General features: G+C 37.5%; 1 protein-coding gene across 2 annotated transcripts; it reads left to right on the plus strand.

The window, feature by feature from the left end:
* The first annotated feature begins 1,842 nt into the window (after positions 1-1,842).
* Positions 1,843-18,669, plus strand: LOC117815268 (PRELI domain-containing protein 1, mitochondrial-like). Of its 2 annotated transcripts, none has more exons than XM_034686885.1 (6): positions 1,843-2,110; positions 4,507-4,713; positions 5,964-6,189; positions 7,925-8,038; positions 8,493-8,571; positions 15,938-18,669. In XM_034686885.1, exons 2-6 carry the CDS (start codon positions 4,622-4,624, stop codon positions 16,057-16,059), a joined length of 633 nt encoding a protein of 210 aa, XP_034542776.1. In that variant the 5' UTR covers positions 1,843-2,110; positions 4,507-4,621; the 3' UTR covers positions 16,060-18,669. The 2 variants fall into 2 exon arrangements, with proteins under 2 accessions (XP_034542776.1, XP_034542777.1); XM_034686886.1 differs by having other exon boundaries at positions 1,843-1,965.
* Positions 18,670-18,915: the final 246 nt, after the last annotated feature.

The following is an 18,915-nucleotide window of genomic DNA, read 5'->3' on the forward strand; positions in this document are numbered from 1 at the left end:
CTGAAAATGTAATGCCTGAGGAAGATTTGAGAAATGGATATACCAATTTTAAATAAATATAACAATTTTAAAATAACCCGATGCTTGGGCCCTGTGTATGTGCGTGCTTAAAAACTGAACGTATTTGGATAAGTTCCGTTAAATCCGTGCTACAGCCTTTTGGGCCTGTTTTACCAGGTTTGGCTTGTAAGCTCTTTGCTGTACAACAGGGTATGGAAGTTGCAAGTCTGGCATTTGATACATATTATAGTAGCCTGTATTGTATTTGTTATTGATGTGAATTTCTAATGAAAAGTTCTCTTGAAAGCTTGAATTCAAACCAGATAAATAAAAATAAAATGTATGTGTGCTATAGCCAATCAGTTGCATACGTAACGCAAATGCAAAAAGAAAAAGAAATTGCATAAAAACTTCATAAAAATATATATAACATTGAGGTCATCAGAACACAACGTTTAAGGAGGAAACATTGATATCATATATTTTAATACCTATAACATCAATATCTTTCAAATATGTGTTTTTTTTGTGTAAAATACAACGTGAAGGGAATATCCCTGATCACCTCAAGTCTTACTTCAAATTAAATTCACAGGTCCACTATTATTCAACTCGTCAAACTTTATTTCTTCATCCTCCTAAATGTTTTACTTGTAGAAGTCAATTCTCAATACATTTCAGGGGCAGCAATTTCGGGAATATTTATTCCAATGTGGCTAAAAACTGTTTATCTTTAAAATGTTAAAAAGGATGCTTGAAAAAGTTTTAACCACTGTTAATTAATTATACCCATCATGCTCAACTACATACTCATAGACAGGTATGCATAAACATCATATTCATGTTTTGAATTCTGTTGATGTAATAACTGTATTTATATTAATTGATAATTTTGTATATTCTTATGTTATTTTATTTTTAGTATTGACTATTGTGTTTATATGTGTCAACTTAGTACTTTTTAATACATTTTGATATTAGAACACTATTTGGGTGGAGGCTTCAAATAAGCTCTCTGAGTTTTCTGCCTCTTCCTGCACTATATATTATTTATCTTTGCTTTTTTGTGTGTATTATTTTTGTCTTATTTTTTGTGCAAATAAATAAACATAAACATAAACATAAACATAAACATAAACATTAGGTGTTGGGTAATAAGGGGTTTGGAGACACAAGGCAAATGGGTGATGGAAAGAAAGATATGTATTGCGTGCGTTTTAGCAAACAGGTAGGTTTAAATCTCTGTATTATATTTTTCTGACATCTGCCCAGTCTATCAATTATAAATGTGGTCCATAACAATTACTAGTGTGTTCCATAACACTACCTGAAGATCTGAGGGCTGCACAGAGCATAAATATTTTTAAAAGCAAACTCTAGACCGACCTTTTTAGTCTCATTTATAAATGAGTTTTATTCTTATAATAGTCTTATTCCATCTTACTGTATCTATCCATTATCTAGTTCAAATTTTAGTCATTTTTTAAAGTATATACCGTCTTCTTCTAAATTATAAATTATTATAGACACATTATTTCTTCAGTCAATTTTTATTATTTATTTATTTATTTTAATTTATTGTGTATTATTTCTTTTTTGATTTAGGTAATTATTTGGTCTTATCATCTTCTGATTTTCACAAATTACCTTTCATTTTAAGATCTGATTCTGTTTTACTTTGCTGTATTTACTTTGGACAGCCTAATTCAATGTGAATAATCTAAATGACATTATAATGTTGTACCCTCCTGTACAGTAGGGGGCAGAGCAGGAGGCTACACTGACTTCTCATGTTTGAATCATGGGTAGCACATGATTACACGAAGAAGAATCAGAGGCAGCGGAAGGAGAAGAAGAAGACGTTTTATCAACAACCTGTCGGTCACATGGATCAGAATCTATGATCAGAATGGAAGCAAACACCCTCCGTTATTTAATCCATAGGTTACAGGCGCAATAAGCCGTGTGAGTATGGATTTTTGTTAGCCTCGTATTTCATTCCCAGTGACTTCTGGTGGGACATCTCTTGGATCCGTGTGGGCTAATTAGCTTACTCCTTCAGAGAGCCTTAAGGCTAAACTCAAACAACTTGAGTTGACACACTGCTGTGGTAAGCTAGATTTCTACCCACTCATGATTGAACTGTGTGATACCTTCACTGTCAGTCAGCAAATGTTGAATGTCTTTCCGTTTTAAGAAGCTAGCTAATGGTTGAATGAGCTGTCTGTGAAACTAAGTCACTGCTGACAGTGACATAAGCCTCTGAGCTGGGATATAACCGCAGCTCACGATACAGTGTAAGGCCAGAAGTCAAAGTCACTGGTGGACACAGTGAGTAAGCATCAGTAATAAACTGATAGAAGAAGGTAGGACTTCTTTTAAACAAGTCAGGGGTCATTGGAGGTGCTAACACAGGTTTATGATTATATTGTTTGTACTGTAGATAGGTACAGCGATGGACTGTATGACTTTGGCTACTTCTTTAACTGTGTCAGGGCAAATCATCTCATTTACAATGGCTTTTGCAGGTAGTATGTCTCTGCCACAGTGTGTGGCTTTTTTGATTTGGCTGAGTTCAGCTTCTCAGTAGCTAGCTTTGAGAGTTCTTGCAGTCACTGTTGTAATTTTTTCTCATAAAAGTTCCCTTTTCCACCACCCATTTAATGCTCTTCATCCAGGTTAGAATTTTATCCAGGGCCCAGTTTGGAATATTCATTTTTCATTTTTGAATATTTACCCATGGCTGTTGTAAGCCTAAGTCTTGTCACATACACTTCTCACGCGCATCATAAATTATATTTTCTTAAATGAACAAGGTCCTAAATGTGCTGTTTTGCCAACCAGTGGCTGGGTAGCACAGGTCAGTACATGGACGAGTATTGATACTCCGCCAGTCACTACACTGCAGACATAGACGCACTACATGGCAAATTATTTGCAGTATATGAATATTTTTTGGGGACTAATTAAGTGAAATTGGAAATGTGCCACGGCACACCTGACGATCTGTCACGGCACACTAGTGTTCCACGGCACACTAGTGTTCCACGGCACACTAGTGTTCCACGGCACACTAGTGTTCCACGGCACACTAGTGTCCCACGGCACACTAGTGTTCCACGGCACACTAGTGTCCCATGGCACACTGGGACTATGGACTGTATGACAGTATGTTTTTTATTTATCTATTAATTATTCAAGAGTAAAGGTGTTCATATACAGGTAGTAGAAGACAGTAACGCATCAAATCAAGTGAAGACAGATTAAATAAGATAAACATATCATACATACAGAAGACAGGACAACAATACAATATACACTACCAGTCAAAAGTATTGAAACACCTTCTCATTCAAGGGTATATATTTATTTTAATTATTTGAAACACTGTAGATTAATACCAAATACATCAGAACTATAAAAGAACAATTTATTTTTATATTTTAGATTCTGTAAAGTAGCCCCCTTTTTCCTTCATGACAGCTTTGCACACTCTTGGTATTCTCTCAGTCTGCTTCATGAAGTGGTCTCCTGGAATGGTTTCTAATTACATGAGCCTTGTCAAGAGTTCATTTGTAGAATGACTTGCCTTCTTAATGTTTTCTTCTTTTAAACAAGTCAGGAGTCATTGGAGTTGCTAACACAATGAGTTTGAGACCATCAGTTGTGCTTTTCAGAGGTAGGGTTAGTACACAATGGATAGCCCTATTTGACTACTGTTGTAATCCAGATTATGGCAAAACCAGATTATTTCATAGTTTTGATGTCATCAGTATTAATCTACAATGTTGAAAATGATTAGAATAAATAAAAAACATTAAATGAGAAGGTGTGTCCAAACTTTTGACCGGTAGTGTATATAAAGTAAATGCACTTATGACAACAACAATTACGAATGTATAAAGTAAAAACACTCATGACAAAACAAAAAAAACCAAAAACAAATCATATACAGAAATGTGTAAATAATTGTTTACCTAGGAGTCTCAGGGAAAAAGGTGTAATAATAGTTCATGAATTTGATGCATTTTTTGTCATTGACTGAAAGAAATGGTTAAATAAGGGACTTGAATTCTAGAAGAAAAATTGAGAACTTCTGAAGTGACTTTAAGAGTTTCTGTTTGTGAATGAAACACTTGGCATATAGTATAATGAAGTTTATGATATGTTCAAGAGCAATATTTTCCTTGTTATCATAGTAACAAACAACGTATTTGAGTTTAAGAGAATAAACATAAATAGCAGCTGAGAAAAAATGTCTTTCCAGAATCTTTTGGATAGTTCACATTGTATGACAGTAAGGTAGAGCTGCGTGAATATCATCTGGTGACGTCATATATGTATACACTTTTCTGTTTGCGATTTCACCACTTAGATAAAAATAAGATCAATTTTTATGTTGATGTTTAGAAATGAAAATGAAGGCACACCTAAACACTTTTTGTTACCACGTCTAATGTTGCCTTCCACTGATGATTGACAGAAGTCTTCTTTTTACATTTCCAGGACTCTGCCAGACTCTGGATGGAGTCAGCACCCAAGTTTTTACTGACTTGTGTCATCACAGCAAGGTGCCTCAGGGTTGGGGATTCATGCCATCCTGAACACAAGCGAGAGAAGCATGGTCAAATATTTCAGTAATAGCATAGACATCAGGAGTACGTGGGACCATGTTGTCTCTGCTTTTTGGCAGAGGTACCCAAACCCATTCAGGTATTCTATTTTTATTTGTCAGTATTTTTACTGCAACATAAGTTCTCCTTCATGTCAACATTCAACCAAGCTTTAAAGGATTTGTTATTGTTATTGTTTTTAAGTCAGTGACCTGCAGAGCTTTGTGTAGATGTGAGTGACAAGAAAAGACCATAACAATAAAAATCAGAAATACTTTATTTTCGTGGGGTTGCAGAGAATTCGGTATAGCCAAAAATAGTTAATTTTTCTCTGATATGTCCATGCTTTCTTTGATATTTCCTTGATTCCAACTTTATTATAATAAGGGAGTTTAGTTCAAACCAAATATTACTTTTAGTATAAAACAAGACTAACTATTTCTAAACTTAACATAGAATATTTGGGATGAAGTGAAGTTAAAGCAGAGTTTGTAGAACTTAAGAAATCTAGTCTGATGGTTTAAAGTTAAAAAGGATGAAGACAAGTACAGGTTGAATTAGGGCTGGGCGATAATTCAATAACGATAATTGTTGTGATTTAATTTTTCTTAATAAAAATATGCATAAGGAAAATGGTAGAATGCATCAAAGAAGTAAAACTAAGTCTATCACATTAAACAATTTGTTGTCAGTCTGTTCGTGTTTTATAACGTGTTTTCGACTAACTGAACTTTATTAGTCCTGCATTCCATTACATCTCACAAACTACACAACTTTTCCCCAAAAGGCAGCACCACAACTCACAAACTTTAAAGAAGCTGTGTGAAAGTGCTGCACTTCTAAAAACAGTACTGAAACTATTCTCAAAGTGATATGAAACCTGAAAATGAAAAGATTATTTCAGATCACATTTCTTCAAATCCATCTTGAAAATGAAACTCACATCCTACTATGCATTTAGTGAAAAGAATTGCTCCAAAATCTTTGATCAACTTTCAGTTGGTCAAGTGCAAACGAAACAAAACAGCAGACGGCTGTTGATATTAAATATGTGTGATTGTCTGTGTACTGCAGCCATATTAAGTTAAGATGTCAAAAACTCTTGTCACTTGTTTCAAGGTGAGCATCAAGGTGCTGATGCCGTCCTTTCTCAAAGACTATGTTTTATCTGTGAACTCTTACTTATACAACAGGATGAATGATCACAACAAGTTAAAGCAGCCATAACACACGGCATATATCGGCACCTAACTTTTGCTTTCGGAAAGACTCCAAGAACTGTGATGTTAACCTTTAAGAGTCATCAGTAACAGGCTCTCTGACATGACTGTGTGTGTTTGCGTCGATCAGCACCCATGTTCTCACAGAGGACGTTGTGTACCGGGAGGTGACTGCGGACCACAGGCTTCTCTCCAGACGCCTCCTGATGAAGACCAATCGACTGCCTCGCTGGGCGGAGCATATCTTCCCCTCCGGCATGTCTCGCTCTGTGTACATCGTTGAGGACTCCATCGTGGACCCCGTGAACAGGAGCCTGACCACCTACACCTGGAACCTCAACCACACCACTCTCATGGTGAGCCATCTATTTATGCCAAGTAGTTTTGTTGGTGTGGTGTTTTCACCTGCATTACTGAGACGATCTTTCAAATACTACTCCTACTCTACTGGAGCAACTTTATTAAGAGTCTCAGATTGGAGTATAATGCAGATAGCGCCTGCTACTGTTTAAAAATTATATCCTGATACAAATGTTGAATTGATTTTAATCCACCCCTATTTGTATCGATTTTTTACTGATTTGTGATATATCGTTACATCCCAATTTTAAGTAATCCAAAATTGCATAGTTTACCCATTGTAAATATATTGACAACAGCATCAGTAGCAGCAGCTTAATTCATAACAGCACAGGAAACAGCCACATGTGTTTGCAGCTAGGCTAATTTTCTGCAGACTAGCTAAATGAAGTATGAAGCAACATTTAATTACATCGACGGACAGTGGGGTTCGTGAGTCTTCGGCACCTATATTTTGCGGGTCGCTGCCTGAAAAGTCTGAGAACCCATGGTCCAGATCACAGGTCTGTGAAGGTTTTCAGCCATCCAGGTCAGGGTAAATCAAAGTTTGATCGCCTTTTTTGAATCAAGCTTTGGATTACCATGACCTGGATGAATGAGAACCTTCACAGACAAAGATACCCTCTAGGTGGGGCGAGAGCATGAATTGACAGCCAAGAAAGTAGACTACCATAGCACACCAACAACCTTTAGAGGCTTATATTTTCTAGCTCCTTCCCCAGTCTGGTCAGAACTGAAGAAGCCTTTGGGAGGAGAAGTGAAACATCTTCAAGAATTTCTACCAGTCCAGTTGCCTTCCGGATTAAGCTTTAAATGCCCCGACCACAATTTTACTGGCTTTATTGACTCTTAACATTCTCAAAACACCTCTTTCAGCCACAGACACCAGCTGTCTTCAACAGAAAGCAACAAAAACTCCTCTGTGCATGACCTGCTTAGTAACAAACGACGCTTGTACTATTAGTGGTGAACATAGAGGAGATAAAGAACCAGGAATGTACCACAGCTCTTGGTTAGAAAAGCACCAAAAAACAAGATTTATAGAGAGCACTGAAACCCAGAAAGGTACTTAAAAAAAAAACATTTTAAGGGGTGCTGGTGGTCTAGCAGTCTAAGCGCCCCACATACAGAGGCTATAGTCATTGTCGCAGACGTCGCCAGTTCGACTCCCGGCCACGACCATTTGCTGCATGTCTTTCCCCACTCTCTGCTCCCCACAATTCCTGTCTCTCTTCACAAAAGCACAAAAATATAATTAAAAAAGTTCAATAATGAAGACAATTTGCAACAAACTAAAGAAACTGCATTTATTTACATTTTTTTTACAGTAACTTTTCCAATAAATGACCCATTTTACTGTTAAAAGATAGAAGGATGAGTTAATTTGGCATATACGGAATAAGATGTGCAAAGCTATGTACATCTTTGCCCACAGGGGGGCGCCAGAATCAACAGAAACTGAAAGTTCCTCGCTGCAGCTTTGAATCTTACAAGTTTTACCCAATAAAGAAGCTGACAGGACAGCTCTGTTTTGGTCCAAACTTAATAAAAGAGATGATTTACTGAAGTGGAATGACATGTTTTTAAACAGCTCTAGAAACGCCACACAACATTAAGGACCCATTTGTTTTACTGACTGTCTCTGATCTGCATTTCAAATTAACATTCAGCCCCTCCACAGCCTTGACCTTTATCTCAACCCCGCTGTCACTTTGCTCTCTTTCATGTCAGTCGGTTGAAGAGCGTTGTGTTTTCCAAGACTCAGAGGAGCAGCCCGCCACCACCCTGCTGAAACGGGAAGCGTGGATATCGTCAGGTGTTTATGGATTCTCCAGACCTATTCAGGTATTTCAACCCTCTTTGTGCAGGAATAACCCAAACTGAGGTTGAACATTTTAAGCAATTTTGAGCACACTGTTTTCTTATTTATATCTTCATCTTTTTTTCAGATTAGAATTGTTTTTATTTTCTTTGCATCAGTTCAAGTCATCACATTTTCTTATCTCACTTTGTAACATGACAGAATCCTATTTTTAAGTCCTCTGTTGGATTTGTAGGTCATAGTATAAGCAGCAGTGGCGTGGGAGTCTGTGTGCAAATGCCAAAATAAAGAGGTTGGGGATTTGAGGAGGGGGAAGTGCAAACTGTGCCAAAAATATGTCAACCTAGAATTGTTATTCTTAGATGTGTTGGAAGATGCCAGGCTTGCTTTTAAAAGAAGAGAAGAGAGTGCAGCAAGCTCAGTTCAGACGTATCCTCCTTACATAAAGCCATTTCCTGTTTTGTCTTTTATTCCCAGGAGTTTGGATTGGCCCGTTTCAAGAGCAACCAGGTGAAGTCCATGAAAGGGCTGGAATATGCGCTCTCCAACTTACAGGGTATGTATATGTCACCAGTAAGAGCAGGACAAAAGAAAAACAACTATTTATTTTTGCAGAAACTTGTGAGCGAGAAAGCTTTCTACAAACAAAAGACTGAACATCTATTTATTTATGTATTTTTGTTTCATTATACAATCCTCAAAACCACCTAATGATATACACTCATGTATCTAAAAAAATAAGACACTGTGCAGATTTTTATTTTCGTTGATACTATTTATATGAGCAAAGTTGACTTGAGTGTCACAGACCAGTTTGAAGAAGTATTTACTCTAGAAAAACTCCTTAATGTGAAAACTTGAAAACGAGTTGATTTAAGCAACCTTGCTGCCCAGCCGTTGCTGATGCATAAAGGTTCTCTGTCACCATAGAGGGGTGTGAAACCATCAAAACTTCAGTGACTAACAGCTTAGTGGCTGAATTTAGTCTCAGACCAAACCAGTTCTAGTCTTAATAAAACATGTCTAATCTCCAACATCAAGGTAACTGAAGCTAATAACCTGAAAGATGAATCATTCAAAAATAGCTGCTATCAGGGAGGTGTTTTACTTTTAAAGCATGTTTCGATGTGAATCAGCTGGCTAAGGATGTTGCAGGCAGCGGACAAAATCCGCTAGTGGCTGCTTTTGTGTGCGAGGCTCCACGAGCGCTTTATTTCTCAGTCGCTGGACTGATTATGACCCGGTTGCACTCCCGGCTGACAGCCGACCACCTACACATGCTTATTTTTCTCAATAAGAACAGGTTGACATAAAACCGGAGTCTGAAATATGTTTCTGTTTAGTTCTCTTCTTCCAGTAAATCCACATGTTGTAGTCTGAGCCTTCCCTTTATAATACTGTATGTCCGTGGAGATTATTTTTAAGAGCTGCTCCACAAGTTGATATTCAAGGTGTTTAACATTTTTTAAGCCTCAATATGATCCGTAGATATTCAATACTGTCAATTATATACATTGTGTTGCCAGGGAACATTTGATTAAGGGGAAAAATGCATATGGCATTGTTTTTGACATGGAAAACATCTACGTTTTTTAAAATGATTAACCTATAATTGATCGTTAACATTTCCAAAGAGTGATCATGGAGAAAACTTGAAATTTATATCCCTACTTCAGGCACATGAAAGGCACAATGTATCAAATGTGGACCCTTACAATAAATGATTGTAGCTGTAGAAAATATGCAAGAAGTGTGCCCCGAAGTAGTGCTCCAACTGACCACAATTTCATAGAATTAATTATGAATCTATAGATTGGGATGCTGGTTCAGTTGGGTTAGATTGCATGCTCATGTGCAAGGGCTACAGTCCTCCAAGAAGCACCCCTGCAAAATAATTGTTAAAAATTGCAAATGCACCCCAAAACACCCAGGTTCAAGAATTCTGTTTCAATCCCCTGTGAGTTGAGTTCAAGTCTAGCCATCAGACGTAAGAAGAAGTGTCTGGTTGAGTTAGTGTTTTGCCTTTGTCTAAAAGGACGTTTTCCCATTGTTGTCATTCTGTCCTGCTGCCTCTGTGCTCATGCCACTGCAGGGATTGGCATCAGGCTGAGCGTTGTGGTAAGTCAGTTAGCCAAAAAGGATCCATCTGCCATCCCCTGGCTATACCCAGGGTTGGTCAAATGATCCCGTATATATGAGCGTCACACAGTAGATGGCATAGCTGAGGTAGTGGCTCGTCCCCCTCCTTTGTGTTGTTGTGAGAGCAGATGGACCTGGCTGTGACTCAATCGGTGCTGTAGAAGTAGATGGTGTATAGTTTTTAGTTTAGTTATCCCCTGACTTTCTCACTAGTAAACCTGCCCCCCTAGAAATGACCTCCTATTAGTTACAAGGTTTTTTCTGTATATACAGTGGAAGCCAAATTTATTAGAACACCTGACAGATCTGAATATATTCACCTCTTTTGTGCCTCCAAAACATTTCATAATGTCCATGAAACATACAGGTGATTGCTCTGAGCACAACACATATCAAATGAAGTGAGTCCTACTGTTTTTATCCACTATTAGCTTTAATATTTGGCATGTCCACCTTTTGCAGAAGCTAAAGCAGCACCTCTCTCTGGCATAGTGTCAATAAATTTCCTGAGAACTTCAACACTAGTTTTATCCCATGCCTTATACAACTCGAGCCAAAGGCTGTCCTTTTGAATGTGCGATAGATCTGTCCACTTTATTCTCCAACTCGCCCCAAATTTGCCCGATGGGGTTGAGGTCTGGACTTTGAGGGGGCCAGACCATAATTTCCAATGTTCCAGCAAATTCCTTCTGTCGCAGGTAGTTCCAGCAATAGTTAGAAGGAGGTTTAAGGTGGAGTGCCGTTGGCCTAGCGGTCTAAGCGTGTGCCCCATGTACAGAGGCTGTAGCCCTCGTCGCAGAGGTTCCAGCCTCGACCAATTACTGCATGTCCTCCCCCACTCTCTGCTCCCAGTATTTCCTGTCTCTCTTTGGCTGTCCTGTCCTTTAAAGGTGAAAATGCACCTAAAAATATAACTTAAAAAAGAAGAAGAAAAAAAACAAGAATGTTTAGGGTCATTGTCCTCTTGGAAAATACCAGATGGTACTCAGTGCCTCACCAGAATGTTGTGGTATACTTTCTTATCCATGATGCTATCAATTTTCACTTAGTCACCTGATCCTGAGGCTAAAATGGCATTTTGAGATGCTTCACTTGTCTTTCTGAAAGTTTCTTTTCTCTACCTCTCCTCTTTCAGTTCTGGTGTGAATTTGTGGCATCATGGCGGTCTAAAGTGTACTTTACGGACTGCATCTCAAGTCCTTGGTTATGCGGTGGTAACTCCAGCCAGCATCAAAAAAGCCCTTTATTTAAACCCTTTGCTCACTCTTTAGCTTCTTCTTCACCTTAGCCATGTTCAAAGAGTATCATGTGTTCAAGACTTTTTCTGGAGGCTTTGAATTTATACCAGTTGATGGTGTAGCCTCAGTGACACAACCCTGATGTTACCAATCACTTAATGAGCAGGCTAGGCCTTGGACATTCAAAAGAATCACACAGCTGTGTCCTAAGACTCTTGCATCACTATCAATTTAACCACGATCACGACCTGACAATGATCACACAAATAATTTGGCTTCTTCTGTGAAGGAACATGATTGTGTGACATTGACAGTGAAATAGGCCTAGCTTGTTGGCTCTATTGTATGGTTAACAGAGCATGATAATGACTTTGATTTCAGTCATTTTATGGGTATTTTAAAGGCCCATTCAACAAAAAGAACTGGAACCTTTCAGTATGCCAAGTGTTCTAATAATTTTGGCCACTGCTGTAGTTATATCTTTTTTCGTAAATGATACCTATCTGTGTTAAAAAGTTTCTGTCAGTGAATTTTATTTTGAAAACCTTAAAGTTTTACATTTATTAGTATCCTAATCTTCATCATTAAGAATAAAAGGGTACACAAAACTTTTGTACTGCATGAATAATCAATAGTATGTGTAGTGGCCATTTGTCATAAAAAACTCAAAGAATAATTAAAGTATCAAACTCAAACTTTAACTAAACTTAATCAAAGGGTCAATGATGCACCGTGGGAATGTGATGTATGCAGGCAAAAGAAGTCTAATTACCATGCAAAAGTTCAGCGGTTTCCAGTGGTTTATTTTGATGGCAAGCAAGCAAACAAAAGGAACAAAGAAAATCACAGCTCCTGCTGCCTCTCTTGCGCTGGTAAAAAACCATAGGCCAATCCAGGTGCATGCCGGCCTTCTGCCACCTACCTACCTAAATAACCTCAGGTGCCCACAGTTCCTAATTACCAAACAAACAAAAACAAACAAAAGAAATACTAAATGTACAAAGAATCTAAATATACTAAACAAATGACTGGCAAAAAATATAGCTCCAAAATCCAACTTAAATGAGTTATAAAAAGAAAAGTTCAGATAAATCTAACAACTAATACTACTTATTAATTCCAAACTAAATAAACAACTGAATACAAAATATAAACAAATAGCTCCTACAGTATGTAACAGGATGTTGATTATAATCGATGGCAGGTGTTGTTTATCGAGGGGGACATCTGAAATTTGGTTTAAAAAAAATAAAAGCCGTAGTTTAGATATTTTTTCAACAGGATGTTTTGAATTCTGGACAGAGGGAGTCTGTCGTACCATGTGTGGGGTAAATTTACATAATACTGATTGCATACAAAGCACATGTGTCTGAGCTTCTCCCGTCAGCTCACATGGATTCTCAACTGAAGTTTGTCCTTTTTTTTTTTTTTAACCTTCTGCCTTCCTAGATTAGATTTCCTGTCAGACACAGCACTCATCACGTACAGTATTTGTAACACTTAGCTCAGCAGCCTTCCTCTGATCTCTCGCTGTGAATAAATTGTCAGTTAATTACTGCAATCATCAACTCCTAGCAAGACCTCAAGTAAAGGCTGATGCAAAACTATGAAATATGCTCAGCACAGATTTTAGAGAAGGTGGTACCCTGTCTCAGATTGTTTTCATTTCAAGGGAGTTTGATGCATCTGGAATTTGACAGAATCATGGCAACTCTGACTCTCATCTCATCCTGTCAGATAGTTACAAAGACATGGGGATGGAACTCAACCTCACCCATGGGCAAAAAACGTTAATTTTGTTCATTGTAGTTCATCAAGAAGCTCAGGAGGGAAATGTTTTGATTTAGTCTTTGACATACAGTATTTTTGGTAAAATATGACTTAATCTGTTTTTAATTGAGATGGTGGCTGCATGAAGGGGTTTGTCCCTCAGCCATCACGCAGCCACCGTCTCAAGAACAACAGTTCACCAGTAACTACTCCTCTGTCTGAAAGCGCTCAAATGTATAGGAAACACTCCCCTCTGCTCTCTTTCCGCCTCTCTCATAGTTTAGGGAAACCGCTCTGTTGCATTGTGATCCTTGTTGTTGTTCTCACGTGAGGCACTTTGACTCTGCAGGTTCACAGTGAGGTCAGACACGAATAGACGCTGCAGCATGTGGCATTGACTCCAGTTTGAGGCAGTTCATAAAAGTGTTCAAAGATGGGTGTGCTCGCCACAAGACTTTCTCAAAAACACTTTCTCTTTTTGGTGGATTTTCTCTTCTTTTTCTGAAACAAGATGGAACCTGCTTTACTTGATTGCTATCAGAGCAAAGTACAAGGCTGCAGCTGAGCAGGTTAAAGAATACAAAGTTTAAGAAAAGCTCTTTCTGTTTCTGACTTCATTTGATTGCAGGTAGCTTTTAAGTGTGAAAATACATATATCCTGCACCATTGTCCTCATTTGATGTAGTTTGTGGCTCCTGAGAACTACAGTCTCTTGTAGCTTACAATGCCAAATTCTGCCCCTGCTTGTATCGCACACAACCTGCTAAGCCACAAAAAATGGCATCTCAAAATCTGAGCGAAGTGGACAGATTTCACATTTTCAATCAGACATATTTATTCAATCCAAAGTGTACACATGAAGAAATGCAGTGCAACAAAGCCAATACAAACATGCTTTTGCTCAATGCATTGTGGTACATGTAGGCACGCCTGCACTGTTCCACAAGGATACTGATACTCATGCATATTACAGTGGCTGGGAAGTGCAATGCAAATTTACAAAGGATGAAACATTTTCACATTTTATTAAACAGAATTACATTAGCAAAACACTTTTACCAAGGCCCAAAAAAAATTTAAATTTAAATTTAAGAAAACAATTTTTTTTTTTACAAAGATTCTGACGGAAAAGGAATGTACCAAATGCCAGAAATGATCAGGTTTGTTTTTGCGGAGAGAAAACAGACTGTCCTGTCAATCACAGGTCATTCTGATTTGTCCAGGTCATTCTGATTTGTCCTTTCAAAATAAAGCCAAACAAAATTTGAAAAAATAGAGATAATTCTTGAAATTTTCAGTCAGAGATTATTAACCAATCTCAGTTTCCACTGAGTCATTTCAGTTCAGACTAATATCGGACAACCTCATAATGTAATCCAGCCAATCGCAGCTGATTTGTGAATTTAAAACATCAGCCATTTGAAAATGGAATAAATAGATTATTTTGTTCCACTAGTGTGGGAGTGTGGACGTTGAGGCCCAATCTCAATGTCCACCCTCACACACTCACTGACTTTGAGGTATGTTCCCTCTTAGTCTGTGAGGGTTTAGAGCTGTCCCACTGTCAAATACTGAAGTGAGTGAGGGATCTCTCACAGACTTTTTGAGTAAGTTGGCATTCTTGCAGACTTAGCGTGAGGGAATTATCCATAGTTCATAGTATTGTGATGTGAAATATGGGATTACCAGGGGAAGCCCTTGAGCATGGAAGGTTAAAAATAACATGACATTTTAAAAAGTGCAATGGTAAATACGAAGAACAAAGGTGCAACCAAAAAAGTTTGCCTGTAAATATAAATGTAGAAAACAGCCTTAATCAGCCTAAATCTATTTATCTTCACATATATGTGTATAAACAGTATCATTTATATATTTATAGTTCTGTGTTTATGTATTTTAAATTTTGTGGTTAAGCAGCCTATAAGGTAAGAGCCTTGATCACACGGCAGTCAGTGAGTCAGTCCCTTAAGCACCTAGATTTTAAGGAAAATAAAAATTGTGCAATAAAAATTCCCAATGCCTCTAAGGTGAGCTACGTGACGTAGTCAGAATCTTTTTAAATTTGTTTCGGGGTTGGTAAAAATGTTCTGTTGCTTGTAAAAAATGTCTCACCGTTTGTAAAAGTCTTTCGAATTTTGTACAATTGTGTTCTTAAATGTAAATTTGGCCTTGGTAAAAGTGTTTTGCTGATGTCATTTTGTTTTATAAAATGTAAAAATGTTTTACAAAGTTGAAGACAAATTTACATTTTGGAAAAAGTGCTTCATCCTTACCATTGCCCTTCCCAGCCACTGTATTATATAGCCCACAATAACAAAATAAAGATAGTCGATAGATGGCTGGCTTTACATTTTAAACTGATTGGAAAAGGAAAAAATCCCTTTAATCATATATAATATATATGAAAAAATGTTTACACATTTAACTGTTCAACTGTTCACTTCTTATAGTTTTTGTGTTGAATATTCAACATAACTTGCTCATAATGGTCATTATTGATCCTTCAGAAGTGACCTTGTGCGTATGCTGGCATGTTCCAGACTCAGTGCTGCCCTCTTGCAGCAGAATGCTTAAAATATCTGATCTATAGAGGCTCATTTCCTCAAATGTCAGAGCTAAGCAAATAGAAATATAATTGTTAAAGTCCCCTATGTGTCTGAAGCCAGCATTGATTTTTATTTAATGTCCAATAAGGGCTTTAAGATACTTTGTTGCCATTCTTATTTTTCACTTCGTCCTGTCTTTCTGTCTCTTTGTATCCCTGTGGGCTTACAGGAGAGGCGCCACAGCGGCCACTCAGGGACTCAGTGAAGGACGCTTCAGAGAAGGCCAAGGAGGCAGCCAAGAGCCTGGCCTCAGCTGCTTCAGCCCCGCAGAAACCTCAGCAGTACGTCTGACAAGGACTGTGCATGTGTAAAGAACTGTGAAGGTGACATGAACTCAACACAATGCCTTTGTGAACATCTCAATCATCTGAGGTCTGGGATCACACTGATGACTATTTATTCTATTTTAAGCTGCCTGTTTTTATTTTCAGATGATGTTTTCCTCCTCTATACTCAAATCTGCATCTACTGTCTTAGATTTCATTAGTCTCAGGTCTTCAGTCTGATTATGAATTATGTTTTGCCTTCATGGAAGATTTCAGATTTCCAGCAGCACTCTTAAATGCTGGAATTATGAGAGGTGTGAGTGCATATGTGTGTCTTGCCATATGAATTTAACTTATAACTCTATTTTCACTAAATATTCTTGAACAGCTCAGCACTTAGACTTTAATCAGTAACTGTGATGCAAAGTGATTATATAATTACGCTCTACATGCTGACTTAGTGTAAAGGTCACATCAGACCAAATCATTGAACTGTGACTGTTGTGCTGTGTTTCAAGTTAAGAAACATTATGCAAGAACTGGCATTCTGGGTATATGCAGCTCCTACAGTTGTGTCACCAACAGGTAAAAGCCAGTCTGACTCCTGTCTGGCTTCATGCATGCACATTCTCTTAGTCAAAGTCCTCTTTTTCATTGAGAACATTGAGAAAAGACCAGGATTGAGATTTTAAGAGACTTTGGAAATATGTAAAATGGTTATAGAAACAGATTTTTCATGGTTTGCAAATCATTTAAACCCTATGTAAAATAATACAAAGACAACACAAAATGTTGAAACTGAAAAGTTGTATTGTTTTTATGGGAAAATATATCCCCATTTTAAATTTGATGCCAGCAACACATTTCAACAAAGTTGTAACAGGGACATCAAAACATTGAAGTTATCATGTACTGTCAAAGAAATCTCCTGAAGGAACATCTTCAAACTAATAAAGCAACAGGGTAGGACTAGGAGGACATTCCCAAAAGGCTGAGTCTCAGAATTAAAAATGGAAAGAAATTCAGCACTTTGTGACAGACTGCATGGGCAATAGTTCAACAATTGTAGACTAATGTTCCTCAGTGTAAAATAAATTGGAGGTTTCATCATACACTGTACATAATATCATCCTTTAAACTGGAGAAATCTCTTTACATAAGGGACAAGGACAAAAACCAACACTGGGTGGTCTTGAGCCTATGGCCCTAAGGCAGCACTGCATTAAAAACAGACTTGTACAGACTCTGTAGTGGAAATCACTGCATGAGCTCAAAATCACCTTTGTCTGTGAACACGGTTTCCACCAAATCCACAAATGCACAGATTCTGTGCAGAAAAGCAGATATGAACATGATCCAGCCTGAGCCCATTCAAGATGGACTGAAGCTAACTGTCCTGTGGTCTGACAAATCAAAATGTAACATTCTTTTTGGAAATCATGGACGCCACATCTTCTGAAGGGTGTGACCCCCTGGCTTGTTTTTAGCAAAGTAAAAAAAAAAAAACAGTCTCTGTGATGGTATGGAGATGCATAAATACCCATGGCATGGGTAGCTTACACATCTAAGAAGGCACCTTTAATGCAGAAGAATATACACAGGTTTTGCTTTAACATTATGCTGCAATCCAGACAGTGCTTTAAGTGAAGATCTTACATTTTTCAGCAAGAAAATGCCGAACCACATTCTGCACGCAACAGCATGGCCCCGTAGTAGAAGAGTCCAGATAGGTGAAAACATGGGGCACATCATGAAATTAAAAATTATGATTTAAATGTAATTGTATTTATTTATTTGTTGGGGACCATGTACAATATTGAACATAAATGTTTCCGTTTGATGCGTTTTACAAGAGTTAGATTAAAGCGTATGTTTCATGTAAAACGATGTGAAATAATGAAACGTGCTGTTTGAACTAATTCTTATAAAATATAGGGTCTAAAAAATGATTTGCAAACCATCCAATTTTATCTTTATCAACATTTTCTACAGCCTCCTCACTTTTTTGGAATTGTGGTCGAACACTAATGCGCACAAAAATTGAAAATGTAGCAATAATGCTACTGATGACTAAATGCTAGCATGACCTGTGCTCGCATGTTGATAACACAACAAACCAAAGTGACTTATAACCAAAACAAGTCAAATATACAAAACCTTTCTCTTCAGCGCTCTGCCTGTGACGAGCCCTGAACAGTGATGATGTAGCCGAGGTGCTGGAGTGACAATAGTTTAGATCACATCACTTTAATCTGCCTGCTGATTTGAAGCTAAAGCTGTGATAAAGATGATGTTATTGTAAACATTTCAGTGATTGCATTCCCTTTTTTAGATAGAAGTGTCTGGCTTATTTTGTGGAAAGACTTGAATTATAGTTTGAAAATAACTCATATGATGTATTTTGAAGAATTATTTACTATTAAGCATTTGTATGAAGAGGTTTAGGTAATTTGTTTTAAACAGGTAGTAATAGCATGTTTAAAATATATTTATATATATATTATATACATTGAACTTTGAATGGTTGAACATGTTTTGCAACTTATCAAAAGCACTTTCAACTGGGCACTCAAGATTGAGCCCATTTTTGGTTGTTTTGTGTTCAAAATCAGCTTCAATAAAACGTATCAATTCATATTTGCATCCTTTTCATGTCCTTCTGCCATATCCACACTCTTGAGTCATCTCTTCCTCCTGTTATTTTTTCACTGAATACAAAATACACTTGAGGTCAAAATGATTAGCCCCCCAGGAATTCTGGAACATTTTCCTTAAATTCTGCCCAATGTTTGCATCATTGATAAAACTTGATATAAGCAAACATTCACCAGTGTTCTTTAGTAGCTTTGGTACATTTAGGAATGTAAAATACATTTTTAGG

The sequence above is a fragment of the Notolabrus celidotus genome, chromosome 7 (assembly GCF_009762535.1).
Source record: "Notolabrus celidotus isolate fNotCel1 chromosome 7, fNotCel1.pri, whole genome shotgun sequence".
NCBI classification, from domain to species: domain Eukaryota; kingdom Metazoa; phylum Chordata; class Actinopteri; order Labriformes; family Labridae; genus Notolabrus; species Notolabrus celidotus.